The 21,409-nt window shown below is 35.4% G+C and overlaps 2 protein-coding genes and 1 long non-coding RNA gene across 4 annotated transcripts in view; 1 reads left to right on the top strand and 2 right to left on the bottom strand.

Annotated features, from left to right (window-relative positions):
• The window catches only part of tnnt2d (troponin T2d, cardiac), an 8,475-nt gene extending 6,111 nt beyond the window's left edge, over positions 1-2,364 (bottom strand). Inside the window, exons 1-4 of the mRNA XM_088995846.1 lie at positions 2,237-2,364; positions 838-1,009; positions 190-211; positions 38-95 (exon numbers count right to left, since the gene is read on the bottom strand). Of these exons, the coding sequence (XP_088851972.1) occupies positions 38-91 (54 nt within the window). The 5' untranslated portion in view covers positions 92-95; positions 190-211; positions 838-1,009; positions 2,237-2,364. The remainder of the gene's footprint in view (positions 1-37; positions 96-189; positions 212-837; positions 1,010-2,236) is intronic.
• Positions 1-21,409, top strand: part of LOC148897543 (uncharacterized) — a 22,654-nt gene that overhangs the window by 1,010 nt on the left and 235 nt on the right. Inside the window, exons 2-3 of the long non-coding RNA XR_016114914.1 lie at positions 6,893-7,050; positions 9,207-9,334. This is a non-coding gene — a long non-coding RNA (uncharacterized LOC148897543). The remainder of the gene's footprint in view (positions 1-6,892; positions 7,051-9,206; positions 9,335-21,409) is intronic.
• The window catches only part of LOC148897544 (uncharacterized), a 27,092-nt gene continuing 8,136 nt past the window's right edge, over positions 2,454-21,409 (bottom strand). The window contains exons 2-16 of one of the 2 annotated variants that reach the window (XM_088995840.1): positions 20,706-20,802; positions 20,226-20,351; positions 19,793-20,138; positions 17,826-17,867; positions 17,194-17,745; positions 14,599-14,666; positions 12,941-13,187; positions 12,752-12,877; positions 11,019-11,062; positions 10,861-10,933; positions 9,615-9,731; positions 7,521-7,715; positions 6,261-6,335; positions 6,085-6,119; positions 2,454-5,091 (exon numbers count right to left, since the gene is read on the bottom strand). In XM_088995840.1, coding sequence (XP_088851966.1) covers positions 6,087-6,119; positions 6,261-6,335; positions 7,521-7,715; positions 9,615-9,731; positions 10,861-10,933; positions 11,019-11,062; positions 12,752-12,877; positions 12,941-13,187; positions 14,599-14,666; positions 17,194-17,745; positions 17,826-17,867; positions 19,793-20,138; positions 20,226-20,351; positions 20,706-20,779 — 2,118 coding nt within the window. In that variant the 5' untranslated portion in view covers positions 20,780-20,802 and the 3' untranslated portion in view covers positions 2,454-5,091; positions 6,085-6,086. Of the gene's footprint in view, positions 5,092-6,084; positions 6,120-6,260; positions 6,336-7,520; positions 7,716-9,614; positions 9,732-10,860; positions 10,934-11,018; positions 11,063-12,751; positions 12,878-12,940; positions 13,188-14,598; positions 14,667-17,193; positions 17,746-17,825; positions 17,868-19,792; positions 20,151-20,225; positions 20,352-20,705; positions 20,803-21,409 lie in introns of both variants that reach the window. The other variant, XM_088995839.1, reaches the window with a different exon arrangement.

The raw sequence follows: 21,409 nt of genomic DNA on the forward strand, positions 1-21,409 counted from the left end.
GGGTTCGTAAACCGAGGTATCACTGGATCAAACTCACATCAAAATCCACTTTCTCGCCATCCGGGATCTTTGGGGCAGTGATGTTTGTCATAAATCTGTGCAATTGAGCAAAAATAAAAATATAAAAGGGTTGACCGGTCGCAGAGAAAAGATGAAACATGTCGTGTAAACCAAGTGACAACAACTCACTTTGGTTTTGGCTTTGAGTCATCTAAAAAAAAGAAGAGAAAGAAAGAAATCAGACAAGACTTATGCAAAGTTTATTATTCCATCATCATGTCATTGGATTCTTGTTGGCTTTACAGCAGATATAGTACCTTGGTTTTCGACCATAATCCGTTCAAGAAACCTGTTCGAAAACCGATTTGTTCGAAAACCAAAACAGCACTTACCATTATAGTCAATGTAATTTTTTTAATCCGTTTCCAAGTCTGGAAAACAACTTTTTTAAAGCGCTTTTTAACAATTTGAAAGTATAAACTGGATAAACACATAATAATAGAGCATGCCATTGGTGAAATACTATAAAAAACAAACTTTTTTTTTTTTCACCAATTTTAACTTATTCACTGCCATTCACGTATTTATTCGGGAATTGACAACATGACGTAGATTGCCATTCCCGAATTAGTTTGGGTTTTGGTTTTTCTTGCTTGGGTGACGATAAAGCACTGGCCAGATCTCTGGCAATGTTTTTTTTCCTTCCACAAGGGGCAGCATTTCCGACCTGTTCACTTTTTCTTTGGATGTACGTATTTGTAATATGTACATTATTGTAATCTTAAATATTTCAAAGAAATTGATAGCCATGTTGTAAAAGAAAGGGAATGCTCTTACCTTCTTCCTCCCTTCACACGAAACATAAAATAAAATAAAATCTAAGTTAGTTCTATTTACCATATAGACATTCGAAAGATATCATACGCTCTATTGTATACCACCGGCGACATACTGAGTCTCTTCATCCATGACCTCTTCTGTGTCAGACATGTTTTTATTGAGGCGGGGTCTTAGAAAAAAAAAGACATATTTCAGATTAATAAACACCATAGTGGCACATTCACACTGTTTAAAAGGAGATGCTTTTTAGAGCGCACACAGTGACCTATATATACAGTAAAGTCTCGTTATATCGATATCAGATATATCGATAGTCCCACAGGTTATATAGTCGATATCTATTTCTACTGCAAGCACGATAGAAAATTACATGCAAACAGGTAAAGTCGGATATATCGATAGTCCCGGTTATATCGATATTTTTTGCGGACTCCAAACAGGGTGAATATCGATATCCCGAGACTTTACTGAATACACATAACGAGACACTGTATAATATATATATATATATATATATATACACACGCGCATAATATATATATATATATATACACACACACGCACATAATATATATACACACACACACACATAATATATATATATGTACACACATGCATAATATATATATATGTGTGTGTGTGTGTGTGTATATTTACCCATAACCGTACTCAAAGCATGTATCAATGTAGATTTTTTTAACTTCTTAAAAATAATCCAAAAGTAAATAATGTGTTGTTTGGTTTTTATTTTAAAACATTTAATTTGAAGAAAAAAGTCAGAAAATATGCATATCTAGGTTTAAAAATCATTTAAATAAATATTTCTTGAAATAAGATTGACTTGGATATCATTGGGGTTGGGCTAGCACCGATACCACATGTCGATATCTGGCTGATACTGGCCTGATTTATAAAGTTTGATTACTTGTGGAGGATATCTCACAGTTATTAATGTATTCTGCAAAAAAAATGTTATTCTTGTCTTAAATAAAATGTTAAAAAATTACCAAAAAAGTGATGTCAAACATCCATGAATATTAGATATTATGTTGAAATAATTTACTATTATGTATTGCATATATATTTACATTTTATAACTTGTCTTATTTAAATTCATATTAAGGCTAAAAATGCAACCCAAAAATCCCCACAAAATGAAGTCTTATCTATATTTTGATTTCCTGAAAAAAATACATTCATAGTTTGTATTAAATACAAATAATTGACATGTAATTTCAATTAAAATCAAATCCTGAAAATCTTAATATTAATAGCAATGAATACAAATAAAAAAAACGTTTTAATCCAAATCTAAATGAGAATAAAGCCAAGGTTGTTTAATGATGTATAATATTTAATTGCTGTATGATAAGATCTAAATTCAAACACTCCTTACCTGCTAGCTGAGCGTGTGGCCAACTTCACCTCCTTGATCTTGACAGTGTGCCACCGCCTTCGTTTTTTTACCCCCCACACACACACTTTCAATCCAAGTTTATGCCATGCCCTCGTACTGCCCGTCCGTCCTTTGTGCTCATGTGACAAATGGCCGCTGTCGGACAGCTGCGAACTCTTTGCCCAAGTCACGTAAATTGAACGCAGCACAGTTGGAATAAAAGATTTTCTTCCCTTCTTTATTTGTTTTCATTGGTAAAAATAAAACAAAGCTTCATTCAACACAACATCGTTTTGACTCACTCGTGCTCTGCGGTTTCGAAGCTGCGTCCACATGTACGAACCCCTTGGCTTACGAACGTTTCCGGTTTACGAACGTTAAATTTATGAACATTTTACCTTGGCATACAAACTATTTTTCGGGATACACACGGAGCTGCCACAATGAGTTAAAGCCACGTGATTGGTCAAGAACGCAGCAATGAGGGGAGGTGGTTTAAACATTAGAGACAGGCTTACGAGACAAAAGGGATAGAAAACAGTGAAATTTGGACTGGTTTCAATTATGATAGTTCAAAGGCAGGGTGTAGACTGCAAGGTTAAAATTTCCATCAATCAAATAACCCGCACAAGCCATCAGTTCAATTTGAAATGAAAAGACAAGCTAGGGAACCAGCTATTAATGATTATTTCTAGTGTGTCTGCTTGCATCTTTTGCTGTTTCAATATCACAACTTCCAAGATGTACAACCCAGAGCTCCTTGAGACACTTTATGCAAAAAGCTATCCATTCCATCACACCATCAACGACCATCACAAAGGTAAATAAAACGACTTTATCATACAATAGTTTATTTCTTTAATTATAATACCATAGCACATTTATTATCCATACAATAAGGTGTATTTTATGTAGTTTTAAGGCTTAGAAAATTAGAAAGTAGAAAATTGTGTTTTATGAGGACCTGGGAACGGATTATTCTCATTTTCATGGTTTCCTATAGGAAATTACATTTTGTGATACACACTTTTCGCCTTACACACTCTGCCTGGGAACCAATTAAGTTCGTAAGCCAATGTATCACTGTACTTTTATTTTAGTTGTGCTTTCAGTAAAATGGCAAATTTACCAACGCCATTTTAGTCTCAATACATGGAAGGGTAGCAAAATCGCTAACTGAAAAATGTTTTAAATTTGATTGTTGGGAAAATTGGCTTTTGTGTATTTCACAAGGATACGTTTACAAAATGGCTGTCCCTTTTTTAATTTAAAAAGACTAGCTTGTTTTGTGGCGCTAAATAACATTGCTGTCCATGTGCCGGTCGCTAATGAAATTAGCGTTTTAGGTCAAGAAAGACAAGTAGTATTGTGTACTAACACTTGTATTCATGTGGACGCAGCTTGAGAGAAACACACTTTGAAGACGCGTGCTAAAAGCGGAATAAAAAAATGCTGAGTCATTGTAAACAAAAGGTAAATAGGGAAAAGTTGTGAAACGATTTCACGCTAACGCTATAGCTAGTTGCTCTGCATGAACATATATTTCGCATTTAGCATGTTAGTTATTTTTTTTATGTATTTAATAAATGAAGCGATTATTTTTTTTTTTAAGATTTAAAAGATGGAATACTAGCGGCATGACAAATAGATAGCGTTTTGACTATATTAGCATTAGCAAATATTCTGTCTGGTCACTTTTTATCACAGTGTTCTGTGACAAAGTTTTCAAAATATTGGGGGGGGGGGGGTTGAGTAAATTTAATATACAATAATTTAAATGTATTAATTTAAAATTTCAAATTAACAATAATCCAATCAGCGGTTGCAATTTAGTCTTAACTCTTGACTAGATTCAAAACTGTTATGCTACAAGTGCAAATAGCATGTTCAACGTTGCACAAATTTAACTCATTCACTGCCATTTACAAATTTATTCTGGAATTGAAAATATGACGTAGAGCGCCATTCCTGATTTTTTTGTCGTTTTTTTTTTCATGCTTGGGTACAGATAAGGCGCTGGCCAGACCTCTGGCAATGTTTTTTCCCTTTCACAAGGGGCGATATTTGCCTTTTTTCCATGGTTAGCGCTTTGATCCAGCTTTAGCTGTTGTTAAAGCGCTATATAAACCAATATGCATGTATTGCATTGTATTTTGGACAGCCACCCTCATTTCAAGCTCATATAACTCCAGACCCATATAATTTAGGAATTAACTATGTTTTCTGATTGCTAAAAGATTAAAGGTAACTGTTAACGCTAATAAAGTTGTAACCTAACACGATAAAAGAAGAGAGTCCAAGGTTTCTAACGCTAATACAGCGTTGTGTTAGCGTTCATTGTATTTTGGACAGGCACCCTCATTTCAAGCTCATATAACTCCAGATCCATATAATTTAGGAATTAACTCTTTTTTTGGAATAAAGAAGAGAGTGTAAGATTTCTTACGCTCAATTGAATGTTTATATAGTCCTAAAACTCAATATTCTGTGGGTCCTAAAATTCAAGTGATAATGACAAAAACGCTAGCACTGGAGTAGACGCATTTTTGCACGTTTGGCAGTGAATGAGTTAATTATTATTTTATTTGATCAGTAGAAAAACAAACATTTCATCACAAAATTTACGCAGCTAAGCAACCTGTCGTCTGACAAGCCTCGATTAGCTCGGGGGAAGCAGTGAGCGCAAATAGCAATAAGTCACAAAATGGAACGGCGAACTGCAGTGTTAGCACTCCTTCAGCGTGTCAGACAATCATTGTTGTTGCTTCAAACTTTCAAGGTCACGGTTCATCCGGGTCATGTGACCTCCACTCGTCATCAAGCTTGAAAGCGGGCAGTGAATATTTGATGCGGCACTAGAGGGTGAAAGAAATGACAATCCAATTATGATATGATACAATGTCACCCCTATTATGATATCATATCATTGACACCAATGATGTTTTAAAGGACAACCGACACCACCGACAAGTTGTATCCATAATTTGTAAAATCACTTCAAATGACTTCTACTGAGCGTATTTTACAAAGATTCCACCGCATATAGCTATATTTTACATTTTAAGACTCGTGCCCTTCACTTCAGTCCTCTGCGTCCTATTTCCGATATGGAACAAACGGGGACCAAGCGTAGAGACAAGAATACGTTTTAGCCACGACTGACGTCTGCTGGCTGCTTTGGAGTGAAAAAAAAAATCCGCTCAGGTCAGTAGCAGATTGTTTTTATTATTTTTTTTCTCTTCCGCGTTGAGTGAATAAGCTCAATGTGTTTTCGCTGAGTTGTCACTCGCGCCCTGCTAAGCCAGTAAACCGTCAAGTCGTAATGTGACAATCGAGCAGCTGCACTTACGGCATGCGTAACCGACGCCGCAGGTGGTGGCGGTGGCGGGTGACAACACGAAAGTCACGCGGGACTGTTTTTTTTTTCTTTTTTGGGTGTCCAGTACTGGGAAACAAGGTCAAGGCTGGTTATAAATTTAGAATGCTGGGCTCCATTTTCAGTGGACGACCACTCGAAAGGTACAAAAGACTTGGGTGGGTCGACGCGGCTCTGAGTAGAAGGGTCAGAAATTAGTCACGGGTCTTTTGAAGGACTGTGATGTGATTTACATTCGACGCGGCGGCTATTCTAGTCTTATGATATCGAGATACGCTGATAGTTTCACTCGTCGGATATAATTCGATTATATATGGGATAATGTACACTTTCAAAACGTATTGCGCTATACCGTGGGTACAATTTACGCCAATTATGATGAAGTGTGTTATGATCCAGTACATTTTTTTCCACACCACCAACGTTTTTTTTATAATCAGACAATCACAACAATGATAATTAAGAAGCTTACTTTTAGGTAAATCTGCTTTTGACTCCAACCAACACCTGCAAGAGCACAAAGCAATACATTCATCTGGTGAAAATATTTAATCACATTTAAAAAAAAACATTTTGGCAACAAATACAAGCAGCTATGTGTGTATGTAACTATGTGTGCGTGCACGTGCAAAAGTGTGTGAGTGTTACTTTGGCTGTCGTCGAGCTCTTCTTAGTCTCCCACATGTTCCGCTTGTTCCCAACGTCGCTTTGCTTATTCACGTCCTGTAGTATGTCAAAACTAAGTTTGGTTACTGAGTCCCGATTTTGACACCCCCCCCCCCAAAAAAAATACATTTTAGTAATTTTTGTGAATAACAAACGAGAATTGCTACATTCTCGAGTATAAGCTACAGCCACACGATCAAAACATTTGTCGGTCGATTGACAATGACGTCACAGACTGGTACTGTATTCAAAATCGGACATTACAACAAACACAATGGCGTCCATTTCAGGGACGTCCTGTTTGAGTTTCCAAGAATAAAAAATAATCATGATTTAGTAGGGACGCAAAATGCTTCCTGAGTAGCGATTTGTACCCCCCCCTCTAAAAATATATAGTTTTGTAATTGTTGTGAAAAACAAACGAGAGTTGCCACATTTTCGACCATGTTCTACCGCCACACAATCAAAACATTTGCCAGTCGATTGATGATGACGTCATCTACCGATCTTCCAAATTTAACATTACAACAAACACAATCCCGCCCACTCCAGGGACGTTCTGTGCTGATGTTGGAGTTTCCAATAATGAAAAAAATATATATTTTTATTAATAGGGAAGCAAAAGTCGATGAGAGCAGATCACCAACAGGGGGAAGTGTTGCCTCAAAAGAGAAGCACGACAGAAGGCTAAAGATAACGCACGAGTGGACCATATGCTATGCGTTCGACTGAGAATCCTGACGCAACATTTTTACGTGTACCCAATGTAAAGGTCAGTGGTCAGAGGCGCGCGCGCGCGTGTGTGTGTGTGTGGGGGGGGGGGGGGGGTCACGTATTGTTGTTCACGACGAAATAAAAATGGTCTTATATGATATTAATTGACAAAGATGAACACAGAGTACATTTTCACTGTGACTCTAATTAGCTTTAGCTAGTTGATAAACGTAGCATATACACTCTTTTTCGTCTTTATTTTTTGAAAGGACAACCGACGTCTCCGGACCAAGTTGTGTCCATGTACTGAGCGTATTTTAATAAGATTCCACCGCATATAGCTATATTTTACGTTTTAAGACTCGCTCTGAATATTCAGGAAGTCTTGTTTTCGAGTTGGTGACGATTCCTGACGTGACGTCACGTCAGGAACGCCCCATCGCAACCCGATCATATCTTTGTAAGATTGGTTCACAATTATTTCACACCCTGTCATGCTGAAACCTGATGTTCCGGCGGATCGTTTACATTTGTGAGTGGTTGAGAAGAAGGCTGGGATTTATCGGGCCTCGCTGCAGGCTTTGTCGCCACCGCTGCCCCTGGTGGCGGTTCTGACGCTGGAGGCGCCATCTTCTCAGGCTGTGCGGCTTTTGGCATTCGGCTGGTAACGTTTCCTTTGATGGACACCGTATCTTGAGGAGGAGCGGGCGACGGGGTTGGTACCTTGAATTGCAAGCTTAATTAGTTTCATGGCGATACCGGAAATTTAAAGCGGTCATATCCCAAATCAATTTTTGTCATTTAAATGAATGCAAAAGCCAGTGATCCGTTCCAAACCGCGAAAAACACCAATTTTCTAATAACCCTCCCACTTAGCATTATTGATTATACACTACAGTTTATTTCTTTCATTACAATACAATAGCGCGTTTATTATACGTAAAATGTCTATTTTGTGTAGTTTTAAGGCTTATTTAGTAGAAAACGATGTTTTATGGGGATCTGGAAACCGATTATTGTTATTTTTAATGGTTTCTTATGGGAAATAAATGACAAACTTTTCGCCTTCATCACACTTTCTGGGAACCAATTAAGTTTGTAAGATGAGGTATCACTGTGCTGGGTTGAGTGAAAGCTGGCGTGTGTGGCTGCCGCTGCTCACCAGCAGAAAAAAAAAATCCTGTGACTGTAGAGTGTTCTTGAGAGTTTTGAAAGGCGCTTAGAAATCAATTTTATTATTATTATTATTATTATTATTATTATTATTAATTTATATTTGCTATTTTGAAGTCAAAATTTGTTGTCTGGGTGTTGTAACAACTACATCTTGATGATAGTTTGATAAGCCCATCAGTATTTTTTTTACTTGATTATTTAGCATTAAGCTAGCTTAGTTAGCGTTAGGGTTTGTTGTTTGGGGGGTTGTAACAACTACAATCTTGATGATAGTTTTATTAGCCCATCAGTATTTTTTTACGTGATGAATTAGCATTAAGCTAGCTGAGTTAGGGTTAGGGTTTGTTGTTTGGAACATCTACAATATTAATTATAGTTTGATAAGCACATCAGTATTTTTTACGTGATGAATTAGCATTGAGCTAGCTGAGTTAGCATTAGGGTTTGTTGTTTGGGGGTTTGTAACATCTACAATCTTGATGATAGTTTTATTAGCCCATCAGTATTTTTTACGTGATGAATTAGCATTGAGCTAGCTGAGTTAGGGTTAGGGTTTGTTGTTTGGGGGTTTGTAACATCTACAATCTTGATGATAGTTTTATTAGCCCATCAGTATTTTTTTACTTGATAATTTAGCATTAAGCTAGCTGAGTTAGGGTTAGTTGTTTGGGGGTTTGTAACATCTACAATCTTGATGATAGTTTTATTAGCCCATCAGTATTTTTTTACGTGATGAATTAGCATTGAGCTAGCTGAGTTAGGTTTAGTGTTAGTTGTTTGGGGGGTTGTAACAACTACAATCTTGATGATAGTTTTATTAGCCCATCAGTGTTTTATTTTTACTTGATGTGTTCGCATTAAGCTAACTGACCTAGGGTTAGGGTTTGTTTGGGGGGTTGTAACAACTACAATCTTGATGATAGTTTTATTAGCTCATCAGTATTTTTTATTTGATGTTTTAGCATTAAGCTAGCTGGCTTTCAAAAAATAAATGCACAATATTTAACTCAAATGCTAAATATCTGTCCTCCCGCTTAGGAAGGGCAATCTACACATCAAAACGGACACCCGGAAGTCAAACAATCAGGAAGAGGCACCAAGCTACTTCCTGTTCGGTTGCTTAGCAACCAGTGGCAATTATAGCAACGGATGTCGCACTGAAACAGGTTTGTCATGTTATTTATTTTGTTTTTGTTTTGTTCTTTTGACTTCAAGATGGCGCCGCGAGAGTGGCTGCCTTTACTGCAGCTCCTGTATTTTGTTTTTCTCCTTCTTTCTTTCCTTTCATAACTAGCTGCTGTGAAATGTAAATGTATCCACTGCGAGACTCATAAAGGCTAATCTAATCTAATCTAATTAATGAATTCCAAACCTTTGTAAATTGTAAACTCGTAAAGACCGTATTTCATAATCATGTGTGTGTTAAAACCTTTTTACAGTTAGCACCTTATTTGCTTGAGTGTCGGAAACGTTGCCCCGCTCCCACATGCTCTTGATGCTTCGCGTGCCCCCTGTGGGGATGTCAGCCATGAGGGGTTTGGGTGATTTCACATCTTTGTTCCCCTGAGGAAAGAAAAGAAGATGGCGGACAGTTTTTGAAATACAGTACATTTGTAAGACAGTGATACATTGGCTTACGGACTTAATTGATTCCGTGACAAAGTGTGTATCCCAAAAATTAATTTCCCATAGGAAACCATTCAAATGAGAATAATTCGTTCCCAGGTCCCCATAAAACATAATTTTCTACACAAAATATACCTTATTTTATGTATAATAAATGTGCTATGGTATTATAATTAAAGAAATAAACTGTACTATATAATAAAGTTGTTTTATTTACCTTTGTGATGGTCGTTTGATGGAATGAAGTGACCGGTTTCATCAGCATTAAACACTTGATGAGGAACGTAACCTTCTTCTTTCACCATCTTGTGGAATGATCATTTGTAGGTGCTTTCTCTGCGATAATTTTACCCTGTTCCTCATCAATTGTGTTCTGTTTAGCTGGGTTGATAGCTTTTTGCATCAAGTGTACAGATGGCTTGTGCGGCTTATTTGTGGAGCCTGATTGATGGGAATTTTAACCTTGCAGTCTATACTCTGCCTTTGAACTATCAAAGTTGAAACAAGTCCAAATTTCACTGTTTTCTATCCATTTTGTCACTCTCTCTTATGTCGTCTTCCCGTCTCTTTGATGTTTAAACCCCCTCCAATCAATTGACCAATCACATGGCTTTTACCGAAGACTGGGGGCGGGGAATAGAAGACAAAAAAAAAATGTTGGCAGCCATTTTCTTTTTTGGAGAATGGAGTCTCTCTCTCTTTGTCTGCAAACCCCCCCTCGCTGCTGCGTTCTTGACCAATCACGTGCCTTTAACCGAAGACTGGGGGCGGGGAATAGAGGCCCAAAACAGTCGGCTGCCATTTTCTTGTTAGAAGAACGGGCTCGTTCGCAAACGACACATCAGTCATTGTGGCAGCTCCGTGTGTATCCCGAAAAATAGTTTGTATGCAAGGTAAAATTTTCATAAATGTAACGTTCGTAAACCGGAAGGTCTGTAAGCCAAGGGGTTCGTAAACCGAGGTATCACTGTATTAAGAAGGAAAATAGTCTTTGTTTTTTAGCTATGTAAAGTTTTTACCAATTTACACCAAAACTAGAGGCGGAAACATAAAATCGGTGCGTCACCTGCACGGCCGAGGCGTACTGTTCGAGTCGACTTCCGATCTTGGAGACGATGGGGGCGTGCGACGCTCTCACGCTGGACCAGGACAGCAAAAGTCAAACAAAGAGGCTGATTCATGAGGCACACCAGGCATGCATCCTAAAATGACCCAAATTCTCACCTTTTTTGCACGGACTTGCTCAAGAACTCCACCTTCTCCCCAATCTGTTGCAAAAACAAAAACATGTCGTGATGACACGAATGGAGTCCGCTGCCAACAGGTTCGCGTTGCCCTTTGGGGATTCTAGAACTGTCTGACTTTTGATTCAGGGGAACGTTGTGTTCTTTTAAAATGAGATGGCGGCCAGTTCATATGAATCTAATTTGAAGCAACGCTTGAAATGTTTGTTCCTTGCTCGAGGGCTTGGAAGAACATCTGGACTGGAAGTTGAACGCAAACACGCAAACGCAAACATTTGCAAGTGTGTCTCACGATGTTGTACAACAAGTTCCAGAGTTGTTACATATCGGCCGAAATACCTTTTTCACAAAAGAGACATTTTTCATGAGAAATTTCAATGAGAATAAAGGCGCCAATTGACAGAAATAAAGTAATTGTATTTTTTCATGAGAAAAATAGTCAATGTTTTATGAAGCCTTAATATTACACAGATTTTTTTTAGACCCCCAAAAATGTCCGTGCTTGTACGAGAAAGTTGGACGACATTGTTGGATTACATTGTACAATATGTTCCAAAAACATCTATATATATATATATATATATATATATATATATATATATATATATATATATATATATATATGTGTATCTATGTATGTGTATGTGTATGTGTATATATGTATATGTGTATATGTATATATGTATATGTGTGTATATATGTGTATATGTGTATATATGTATATGTGTAAATGTATATATGTGTATATATATATATATATATATATATATATGTGTTTTTGGAACATATATTGTACAATGTAATCCAACAATGTCGTACATATACATATATATATATATATATGTGTGTGTGTGTGCGTGTGTGTGTGTGTGTGTTTTGGAACATGTATTGTACAATGTAATCCAACAATGTCGTATATATATGTATGTATGTGTATATGTATATATATGTATGTATATCTTTTCCTTTCGGCTTTTCCCTTCAAGGGTGTATATATATATGTGTGTGTGTGGGTGTATATATATATATATATATATTGTACAATATATGAAAAAATATGTTTAAAAATACAGTAAAGTCTCGTTATATCGATATTCAAGGGAGTCCGAAAAAATATCGATATAACCGGGACTATCGATATATCCGATATCGATATAACGAGACTTTACTGTATGTATTTATTAAAAAATAGATATGTATATTACATTATATATATTACATTGTACATATATTACATTGTACAATATATGTAAAACATGTATATATATATATATAGTTATTTTTTTTTACGTAATGTTATGAGAAATTGTTTTCTCATCAGAAACAAAATTTTAACATGTTTTATCAGAAGAATTAAAAAAAATGGAACTACAGGAATGAAGTAAATATAGATACATTAATGTGTAATATTTAAAAATTGTCATATATAATATTTAAAAAAATAAAAAATGATTTTGAAAAGAAATTTATATTTACATACATATATATGGTCTCATATTAAAAATCACAATTGTCACAAAATTCATAATTGCCATTAACAGTTCAATGTGTGATCTTACAAAAAAAAACATGAAAAATAAGATACAATCTGCATCTGTTTTTTTTTATTATTATTATTTTTTAACAAAATAAAATGTAATCCAATCATATGAATATTCCAAGAAAAATCACTCTGGCAGAAAAATGTAGTTGCAACACAACAACCTCGCTTACCTTAGATGAGCCTTTAGGGGTGATGGTGAACGAAGGCTTAACAGGTTCTTGCTCCAACTGTTTCTTCTTCTCCGCAGCCTCCGCTCTCCTCTTCTCAATCTCCTCCTTCATCCTCTTCCTCTCCTCCTGCGACGCAGACATCCACATCCACCGTCGCTCCCCCAAAAGTCCCAAGAGGTTCCTCCTCACCTGCTCTTTGCTCTTCTTATCCTCCAGCTCTTGCTTCCTCTGCTTCTCCTCCTCTCCGAGAACTTTCCTCCTTTCCTCCCTTTTCTTCTTCAGCTCCTCCAGCTCGGCCTCGGCGTGGTGCTGCTTTTGTTTCATCTTCTCCATCTCCTCGCTCTGGGTGTCGTTCCGTCGCCGATGGAGCTCTTGCAGTTTTCGCTCGGCCTCCTGCCGTTCGGAGACATCCGCCTCCGACGGGGGTGCCTCGTCTCTGTCGTTCAGAGAAAAAAAAAAATGTCACTTTAAAAAAAAGAAAGTTGGTCCAGATTTTGCAAGAACGCTCACCACTAGTCAGACTTAAAATCCTCACATCATTAAAGGACAACCGACAGCATTTTTTTGTTTCCTAACTGACATCAGAAAAACGTTTTATAGCATCTAAAATACCCAAAACAGCAGCTGATATTTTTAGTCAAAACACCCAAAAAAAATGACACACAGGTGTCAAAGTCAAGGCCCGGGGGCCAAATCCGGCCCGACATCATTTTTTTTCGGCCCACAAATCAAACTTGTGAACTTGTCCATTATACTTGCTAAAATCCTAACCAAAATGTCATATTTTTGGATGTAAACCACAATAAGTCATTTTTCTTGACTTCAGATTTGAAAACTAGTTATTAATTATTTTATTTAGCGCTCTGTATGTAATATGTGGAGGGGATTAAACATTCTAATGGCTTCCTCAAATTCATAACGGCCCTCGGGAGGAAACCATATCTACAATGTGGCCCGCGGCAAAAAACGACTCTGACACCCCTGACCTAAATTGTCCCAAAACTGCCAAAAAAATGAGCTCGGAACTGATTCAGAAAGTCCCGCCCCCTTGTTCGTGACATCACTATTGGTCACACACTGCCTTGCTCCAGAATCAAAACAATGGCTTCAGATTCTGAGATGTTTTCTTATTACTCATCCAGTTATGAATATGATTCAAATAGTTCTGAATTGGAAAGCATAAATGTTTGCAATCAATCAAAGAAGTCCTTCCGGATCTATTCGAGCCGTCTGGTCTCCAATATAGCGCCCAGAAAATGCACAAGATGGCGCACGAGCTCCGTTTGGAAATGGGCTGATTTGTCCACTGGGAATTTGTCTAAATTTACACATTCTTAATGCGTGGTACCGTAATTGGCTGCGACATATAACGATTAACCATTGCGTTATTTATGTCTTTTTCCTTGTAATTTCGCCATCAACACAGTGTTTTCAGATGAAAAAAAAAGTACCCAAAATGCATTGCGTGTTGCTTTCTCGGTCAGGGGCGTTCCTTTAGTGACGTCACGTACGGACTCGTCATCAATTCAAAAACAAGACTTCCTTAATATTCAGCGCGAGTCTTAAAAGGTAAAATATTTATATATTCTTTGTAAAATGCGCTCAGTAGAAGTCATTTGAAGTGATTTAACAAATTATGGACGCAACTTGTCAGAGGTGTCGGTTGTCCTTTAATGTGGCTCATTACAACAATTAAAAAAATTATAATCTAATTAGTGTGGATGGATTATTTTGTGACATGCTTTCAGTTTACAGTTATTTGTTTGACACTCAAAATCAAGTGACTTGGTCCGAGTGGCCCAAAATGAAAAACAAACTAAAAATCATATTCGGGTGTGTCATTTTACCTGGGTAACTTGTCAGGTTTTTTCAGTTTATTCTCAATGAGTGCTCCATTCGATTTGGTTGCTGCATACTGGGTGGGAGGAATGGAGGGGAGAAGATAAATTAAAGGTAAAAAATAATAATAATTGAAAAAAAAACTACATTATAAAACAAATAGGATTTTCATTTGTTTGTCAATCTCAAGTTTTTTATATATTACATTCATTTGACATAAAAAATGAGAATCTGATTTTTCCAAAATATACTTTTTATATATTTTATAAATTTTTAACATTTTATTCTATATAGGTATAAAAATAGATATAGATGTCATATGAAATGTATAAAATACAGTAAAGTCTCGTTATATCGATATCGGATATATCGATAGTCCTGGTTATATCGATACTATTTCTATGTACGCACGGAGAAAATTACATGCAAACAGGGTCGGATATATCGATAGTCCCGGTTATATCGATATTTTTTCGGACTCCCTTGAATATCGATATAACGAGACTTTACTGTATCTATAAAAAAGGTAAAAAAATATTTACATTTATACTGACATTTTTAAAATAGGATTTTATACTCAAAAAATATATATTACATAAAAACGAGAATCCAATTTTTTAAATATATATATTTATGTATTTAATATTTTTATTATTATTATTATTATTATATATTTTCAAATTGTATTTTATATACATATAGAATAATGTATTTCATATATTAATGTATAAAATATTAAAAAACATAAAATCAAAAATTATTGATATCTTTAAAAAATATGATTTTCATATTCTTATATATATATGTATATATATATATAAGATATCAATACCAATATTTTTAGATTTCATGTTTTTATATATTTTATACATATTATCCTATATGTACATAGAATTAAATAAAAAAAATATATATATACATATATATATATCTTTATATATATATATATATATATTACGCGAAAAATATAAAAAATGACAATCAGGTTTTTTAAATAATATTTATATTTATATATTGAATATTTTTTTTCAATTTTATTCTATATACATATAAATATATATATATATAAACAATAAAATTGAAAAATATATATATTAAATATTTTTAAAATATAATTTTCAGTTTTGGTCAAATGTGTGTGTATATATGTGTATATGTATATATATATATATATATATATGTGTGTGTGTGTGTGTGTGTGTGTGTGCGTTCATAGAAATAGTATTGTAATAAGCGGTACTATCGATATAACCGATATCTGTATTAACTGTATTTTTTAGATATTCACAAATGTTATTATATATATACATAGAAAAAATGTAAAACATAGATAAGATATATAAAGATATATTATTGAAATTCTCATTTGTTATGTCAAATGTATGTACACAAGCATTTGATAAAAAATGAAAATCCTATTTTAAAGATATCAATATCAATATTTTTAGATTTCATGTTTTTTTTTATATATTTTATACACATTATTTTATATGTATATAGAATAAAATTGGAAAAAATATATTTTTAAATATATAAATAGAAATATTATTTAAAAAACCTGATTCTCATTTTTTATATTTTTCGCGTAATGTATATATGTATATATATATATATATTACGCGAAAAATATAAAAAATGACAATCAGGTTTTTTAAATAATATTTATATTTATATATTGAATATTTTTTTTCAATTTTATTCTATATACATATAAATATATATATATATATAAACAATAAAATTGAAAAATATATATATTAAATATTTTTAAAATATAATTTTCAGTTTTGGTCAAATGTGTGCGTATATATGTGTATATGTATATATATATATGTGTGTGTGTGTGTGTGTGTGTGTGCGTTCATAGAAATAGTATTGTAATAAGCGGTACTATCGATATAACCGATATCTGTATTAACTGTATTTTTTAGATATTCACAAATGTTATTATATATATACATAGAAAAAATGTAAAACATAGATAAGATATATAAAGATATATTATTGAAATTCTCATTTGTTATGTCAAATGTATGTACACAAGCATTTGATAAAAAATGAAAATCCTATTTTAAAGATATCAATATCAATATTTTTAGATTTCATGTTTTTTTTTATATATTTTATACACATTATTTTATATGTATATAGAATAAAATTGGAAAAAAATATATTTTTAAATATATAAATAGAAATATTATTTAAAAAACCTGATTCTCATTTTTTATATTTTTCGCGGAATGTATATATATATATATATGTATATATATATATATATATATATATATATATATATATATATATATATATATATATATATATATATATATATATATATATTTAATATATATTTTTTAATTTAATTCTATGTACATATAGGATAATATGTATAAAATATATAAAAACATGAATCTAAAATTATTGGTATTGATATATATATATATATATATATATATATATATATATATATATATATATATATATATATATATATATATATATATATATATATAGAATATAATATATATATATATATAACTATAGAAAGGACTGTTAATACATTGTAGTGCATCTTGACTTTGTAAAGAATCAAGAGGTCAAACCTCCTCTTTCTTCCTCTTTTCTTCGCTCTCCCTCTTTTTGCGTCTCTCCTCCTCATCTTTTTTCTTTCTCTCCTCATCTTCCTTTTTCCGTTTCTCCTCCTCGTCTTTTTTCTTTTTCTCTTCCGTCTCTCGCCTCTTCTGCTCCTCCGCCTTTTTCTTCCTCTCCTCCTCGGCTTTCCTCTTCTTCTCCTCCTCCATCTCCCGTTTTTCCTGCTCCTCTTTCCGTTTCTTCTCCTCCTCCAGTTCCCGTCTTCGTTTTTCGGCCTCTTCCTCGTCTTTCCGGCGTTTGTCCTCCAGTTCCCGCTTTTGGGCTTCCTCCTCTTCCTTTTTCCGCCTCTCCTCCATTTCTCTTTCCTGTCTCTCCTCTTCTTCTTTTCTCTTCCTCTCCTTCTCTTTTTTCTGCCTGTTTTCCTCTATCCTGCGCTTTTCCTCCATTTCTTCCCGCCGCCACCGCTCCTCCTCTTCTTCTTCCCTTCTCCTTTGCTCGCTTTCTTCTTCCTCGTTAACTCGAGTAGCAGCAGTCGCTTCCTTTTCCTCAACTTCAGTCTCATCCTGCGGGAAAAAAACTTTGTTGTCACTTTTCCAGAGTTAGCAGTAGCAGTAAACTGAAGGGTTAAAATGAAAGAACAAACCTCCGTTGTGGAGTTGAGTGCGATCGATACCTCGACCGACTCCTATCAGAAAAATGGAGAAAGACAAAGTCATCAGAACAGAAAGGTCCAAAGTAGCAAACAAAACCATGAGTAAAATGAATGACTCTCTGTGTTTTTTGTATTATCATATTATTTGTGATTTATTATTATTTTTTTGTTTCCTTTCTTTCCTTTCCTCTTCCTTTCATAACTTTGCTGCTGTGTTACTTCCGGGTAGAGTGAACGCTGGCGCGAATGGCTGCCGCTGCTCACCCGCACAAAAAATCCCATGACTGTAAAGTGTCCTTGAGAGTTTTAAAAGGTGCTTAGAAATTAAATGTATTATTAGTATTATTATCATTATCATTATCTATTAGCTTATTAGTTAGTTTTCTACCTATTTGAGTTACTTCCGGGTTGAGTGAACGCTGGCGCGTGTGGCTACCGCTGCTCACCCAAAGAAAAATTTATCCTGTGACTGTAAAGTGACCTTGAGAGTTTTGAAAGGTGCTTAGAAATTAAATGTATTATTATTATTATTATTATTATTATTATTATTGTTATTATCATCATTATTATTATTATTATTTATTATTATTATTATTATTATTATCATTATCTATTAGCTTATTAGTTTTCTATCTATTTGAGTTACTTCCGCGTTGAGTGAACGCTGGCGCGTGTGGCTGCCGCTGCTCACTCAAAGGAAAATTTATCCTGTGACTGTAAAGTGACCTTGACAGTTTTGAAAGGTGCTTGTAAATTAAATGTATTATTATTATTAATATTATTATTATTATTATTATTATTATTGTTGTTGTTGTTGTTATTGTTATTGTTATTGTTATTATCCATTAGCTAGCTAGGTCATTTTCTATCTATTTGAGTTACTTCGGGGTTGAGTGAACACTGACGCGTGTGGCTGCCGCTGCTCACCCAAAGAAAAAAATATCCTGTGACTGTAAAGCGACCTTGAGAGTTTTGAAAGGTGCTTAGAAATTAAATGTATTATTATTATTATTATTATTATTATCTATTAGCTTATTAGTTTTCTATCTATTTGAGTTACTTCCGGGTTGAGTGAACGCTGACGCGTGTGGCTGCCGCTGCTCACCCAAAGGAAAATTTATCCTGTGACTGTAAAGTGACCTTGACAGTTTTGAAAGGTACTTGTAAATTAAATGTATTATTATTATTATGATTATTATTATTATTATTATTGTTATTGTTATTGTTGTTGTTATTGTTATTGTTATTATTATTATCCATTAGCTAGCTAAGTCATTTTCTATCTATTTGAGTTACTTCCGGGTTGAGTGAACACTGACGCGTGTGGCTGCCGCTGCTCACCCAAAGCAAAAAATTTCCTGTGACTGTAAAGCGACCTTGAGAGTTTTGAAAGGTGCTTAGAAATTAAATGTATTATTATTATTATTATTATTATTATCTATTAGCTTATTAGTTTTCTATCTATTTGAGTTACTTCCGGGTTGAGTGAACGCTGACGCGTGTGGCTGCCGCTGCTCACCCAAAGGAAAATTTATCCTGTGACTGTAAAGTGACCTTGACAGTTTTGAAAGGTACTTGTAAATTAAATGTATTATTATTATTATGATTATTATTATTATTATTATTGTTATTGTTATTGTTGTTGTTATTGTTATTGTTATTATCCATTAGCTAGCTAGGTCATTTTCTATCTATTTGAGTTACTTCGGGGTTGAGTGAACACTGACGCGTGTGGCTGCCGCTGCTCACCCAAAGAAAAAAATATCCTGTGACTGTAAAGCGACCTTGAGAGTTTTGAAAGGTGCTTAGAAATTAAATGTATTATTATTATTATTATTATTATTATTATTATTATTAATAATCCGTTCCAATCCGGATACATCGGACACACATTCAGCACCACAATTCACAACGTGCTCTAAATGGGACGAAATTGGTGTGTGCAACCAAACTATTACCTCTTCCTCTTTCTTGCCATCATCTTCCTCCTTCTTCCAAGACTTTGCATCCATCACGTCCTCTTGGACTTGTTCCTCCTCCTCCTGATCCTCCTGATCCTCTTTCTCGTCCTCTTTGGCATCTCTCGGCCTCCCTCCGTCATCATCCGTCCGGTTTTCCGGCGACTCGTCCAGCCCGTTAGCCGCGGCGAAATTGGGGTCCAACTCCTTCTGCCTCTCGATGGCCTCCTGCATCCTCTTCTGTCTTCGTTCCTCTCGCTTGGCCAGCCGTTCCTCCAGGGCTTGGTCGTCATCCGCCGCCGCCAAAGTCATGGCCGAGGAAGCGGAGGGCTCGCTCGCCGTCAAACTGGAAGCACAACTGTTTGCGGGTTATGGTATTTAAAAAAAAAAATGTTCAGGTTGTGCTCGCCGTCCTCGAACGTGCGTTTCTTACTCATCGGCGCCGATCATTTCGCTACATCCGGAGTCTTCCGCCTCTCTCATCTTCTTCCTCTCCTCCCTCGCGCGTCTTCTTTGCTCCCGAGCCGCCTCCTCGTCGTCGTCGTTGGTGTAGCCCGTTCTGCGATAAAGAAAAACGTGCACGTATCGGATTGGATTGGATTGGACTGGATTTGCCTTTATTCGTCCCGCATTGGAGGAATTGACATTTCACAGCAGCAAAAGTGATGAAAAAAATAGGAGAGGGAAGGAAGAATTAGAACAAACCTGATCGAAAACAGATGTGTTCAAAAACCAAAACAGCACTTTCCAATGTAATCAATGTAATCTTTTTTAATCCGTTCCGAGTCTATAAAACAACCTTTTTAACAAACAAAATACAGGAGCTGCTGTACAAGTGAGTGAACGCTGTGATGAAACTTAACAAGTGAAAACATTGGTGTGATGGACTCGGGTTCCGTGGAGCTCGACTCACTTTTCAGCCCCCTGGCGCATCTGTTCCCTCCTTTGCCTCCTCAGCTCCATGCGGCGGTCAAAATCGTCATCCATGATAGTTCGAAGATTCACTTTCTCTTTGGAAGACAAAACAGAGCACGTAGAAGCAATATACGTATTTGTAAATCAGTCATGGTTTTAGCTCGTTGCGGAGGATAAATAATATCCCCCAAGTCAGACAGAGGAATGAATGTGTTTATGAATGAAAAGCAATGACACATATCGGCAGAAAGCAAAATCTATCTGTCTGCACCTTGGCGATCTTGTCATAGATGCTAATCGTTAGCCTGTCTATAATAATAATAATAATAATAATAATAATAATACATTTCATTTCTAAGCGCCTTTCAAAACTCTCAAGGTCATTTTACAGTCACAGGATAAGTTTTGCTTTGGGTGAGCAGCGGCAGCCACACGGGCCAGCGTTCACTCAACCCGGAAGTAGCTCAAATAGATCGAAAGCTAGCTAGCCAGCCAATAGATAGCTAATAGCCATCCAGCTAGATAGCTCGGCAGCCATCTAGATACCTATATTGCTAATACGAACGTTCGTTTGGCAATTTGCACACTCGGCACCGGCAGCCAATCAGAAGCCTTTTTCATGCTTCGGACTACACTGTAACTGAAAAGTGTACTTGAGAGTTCTGAAAGCCGCTTAGAAAGAGGAGTCCATGTGGCCTGTAG

This window comes from Hippocampus bargibanti, linkage group LG05, assembly GCF_051943395.1.
Source record: "Hippocampus bargibanti isolate YZ-2025 linkage group LG05, ASM5194339v1, whole genome shotgun sequence".
Classification (NCBI taxonomy): Eukaryota; Metazoa; Chordata; class Actinopteri; order Syngnathiformes; family Syngnathidae; genus Hippocampus; species Hippocampus bargibanti.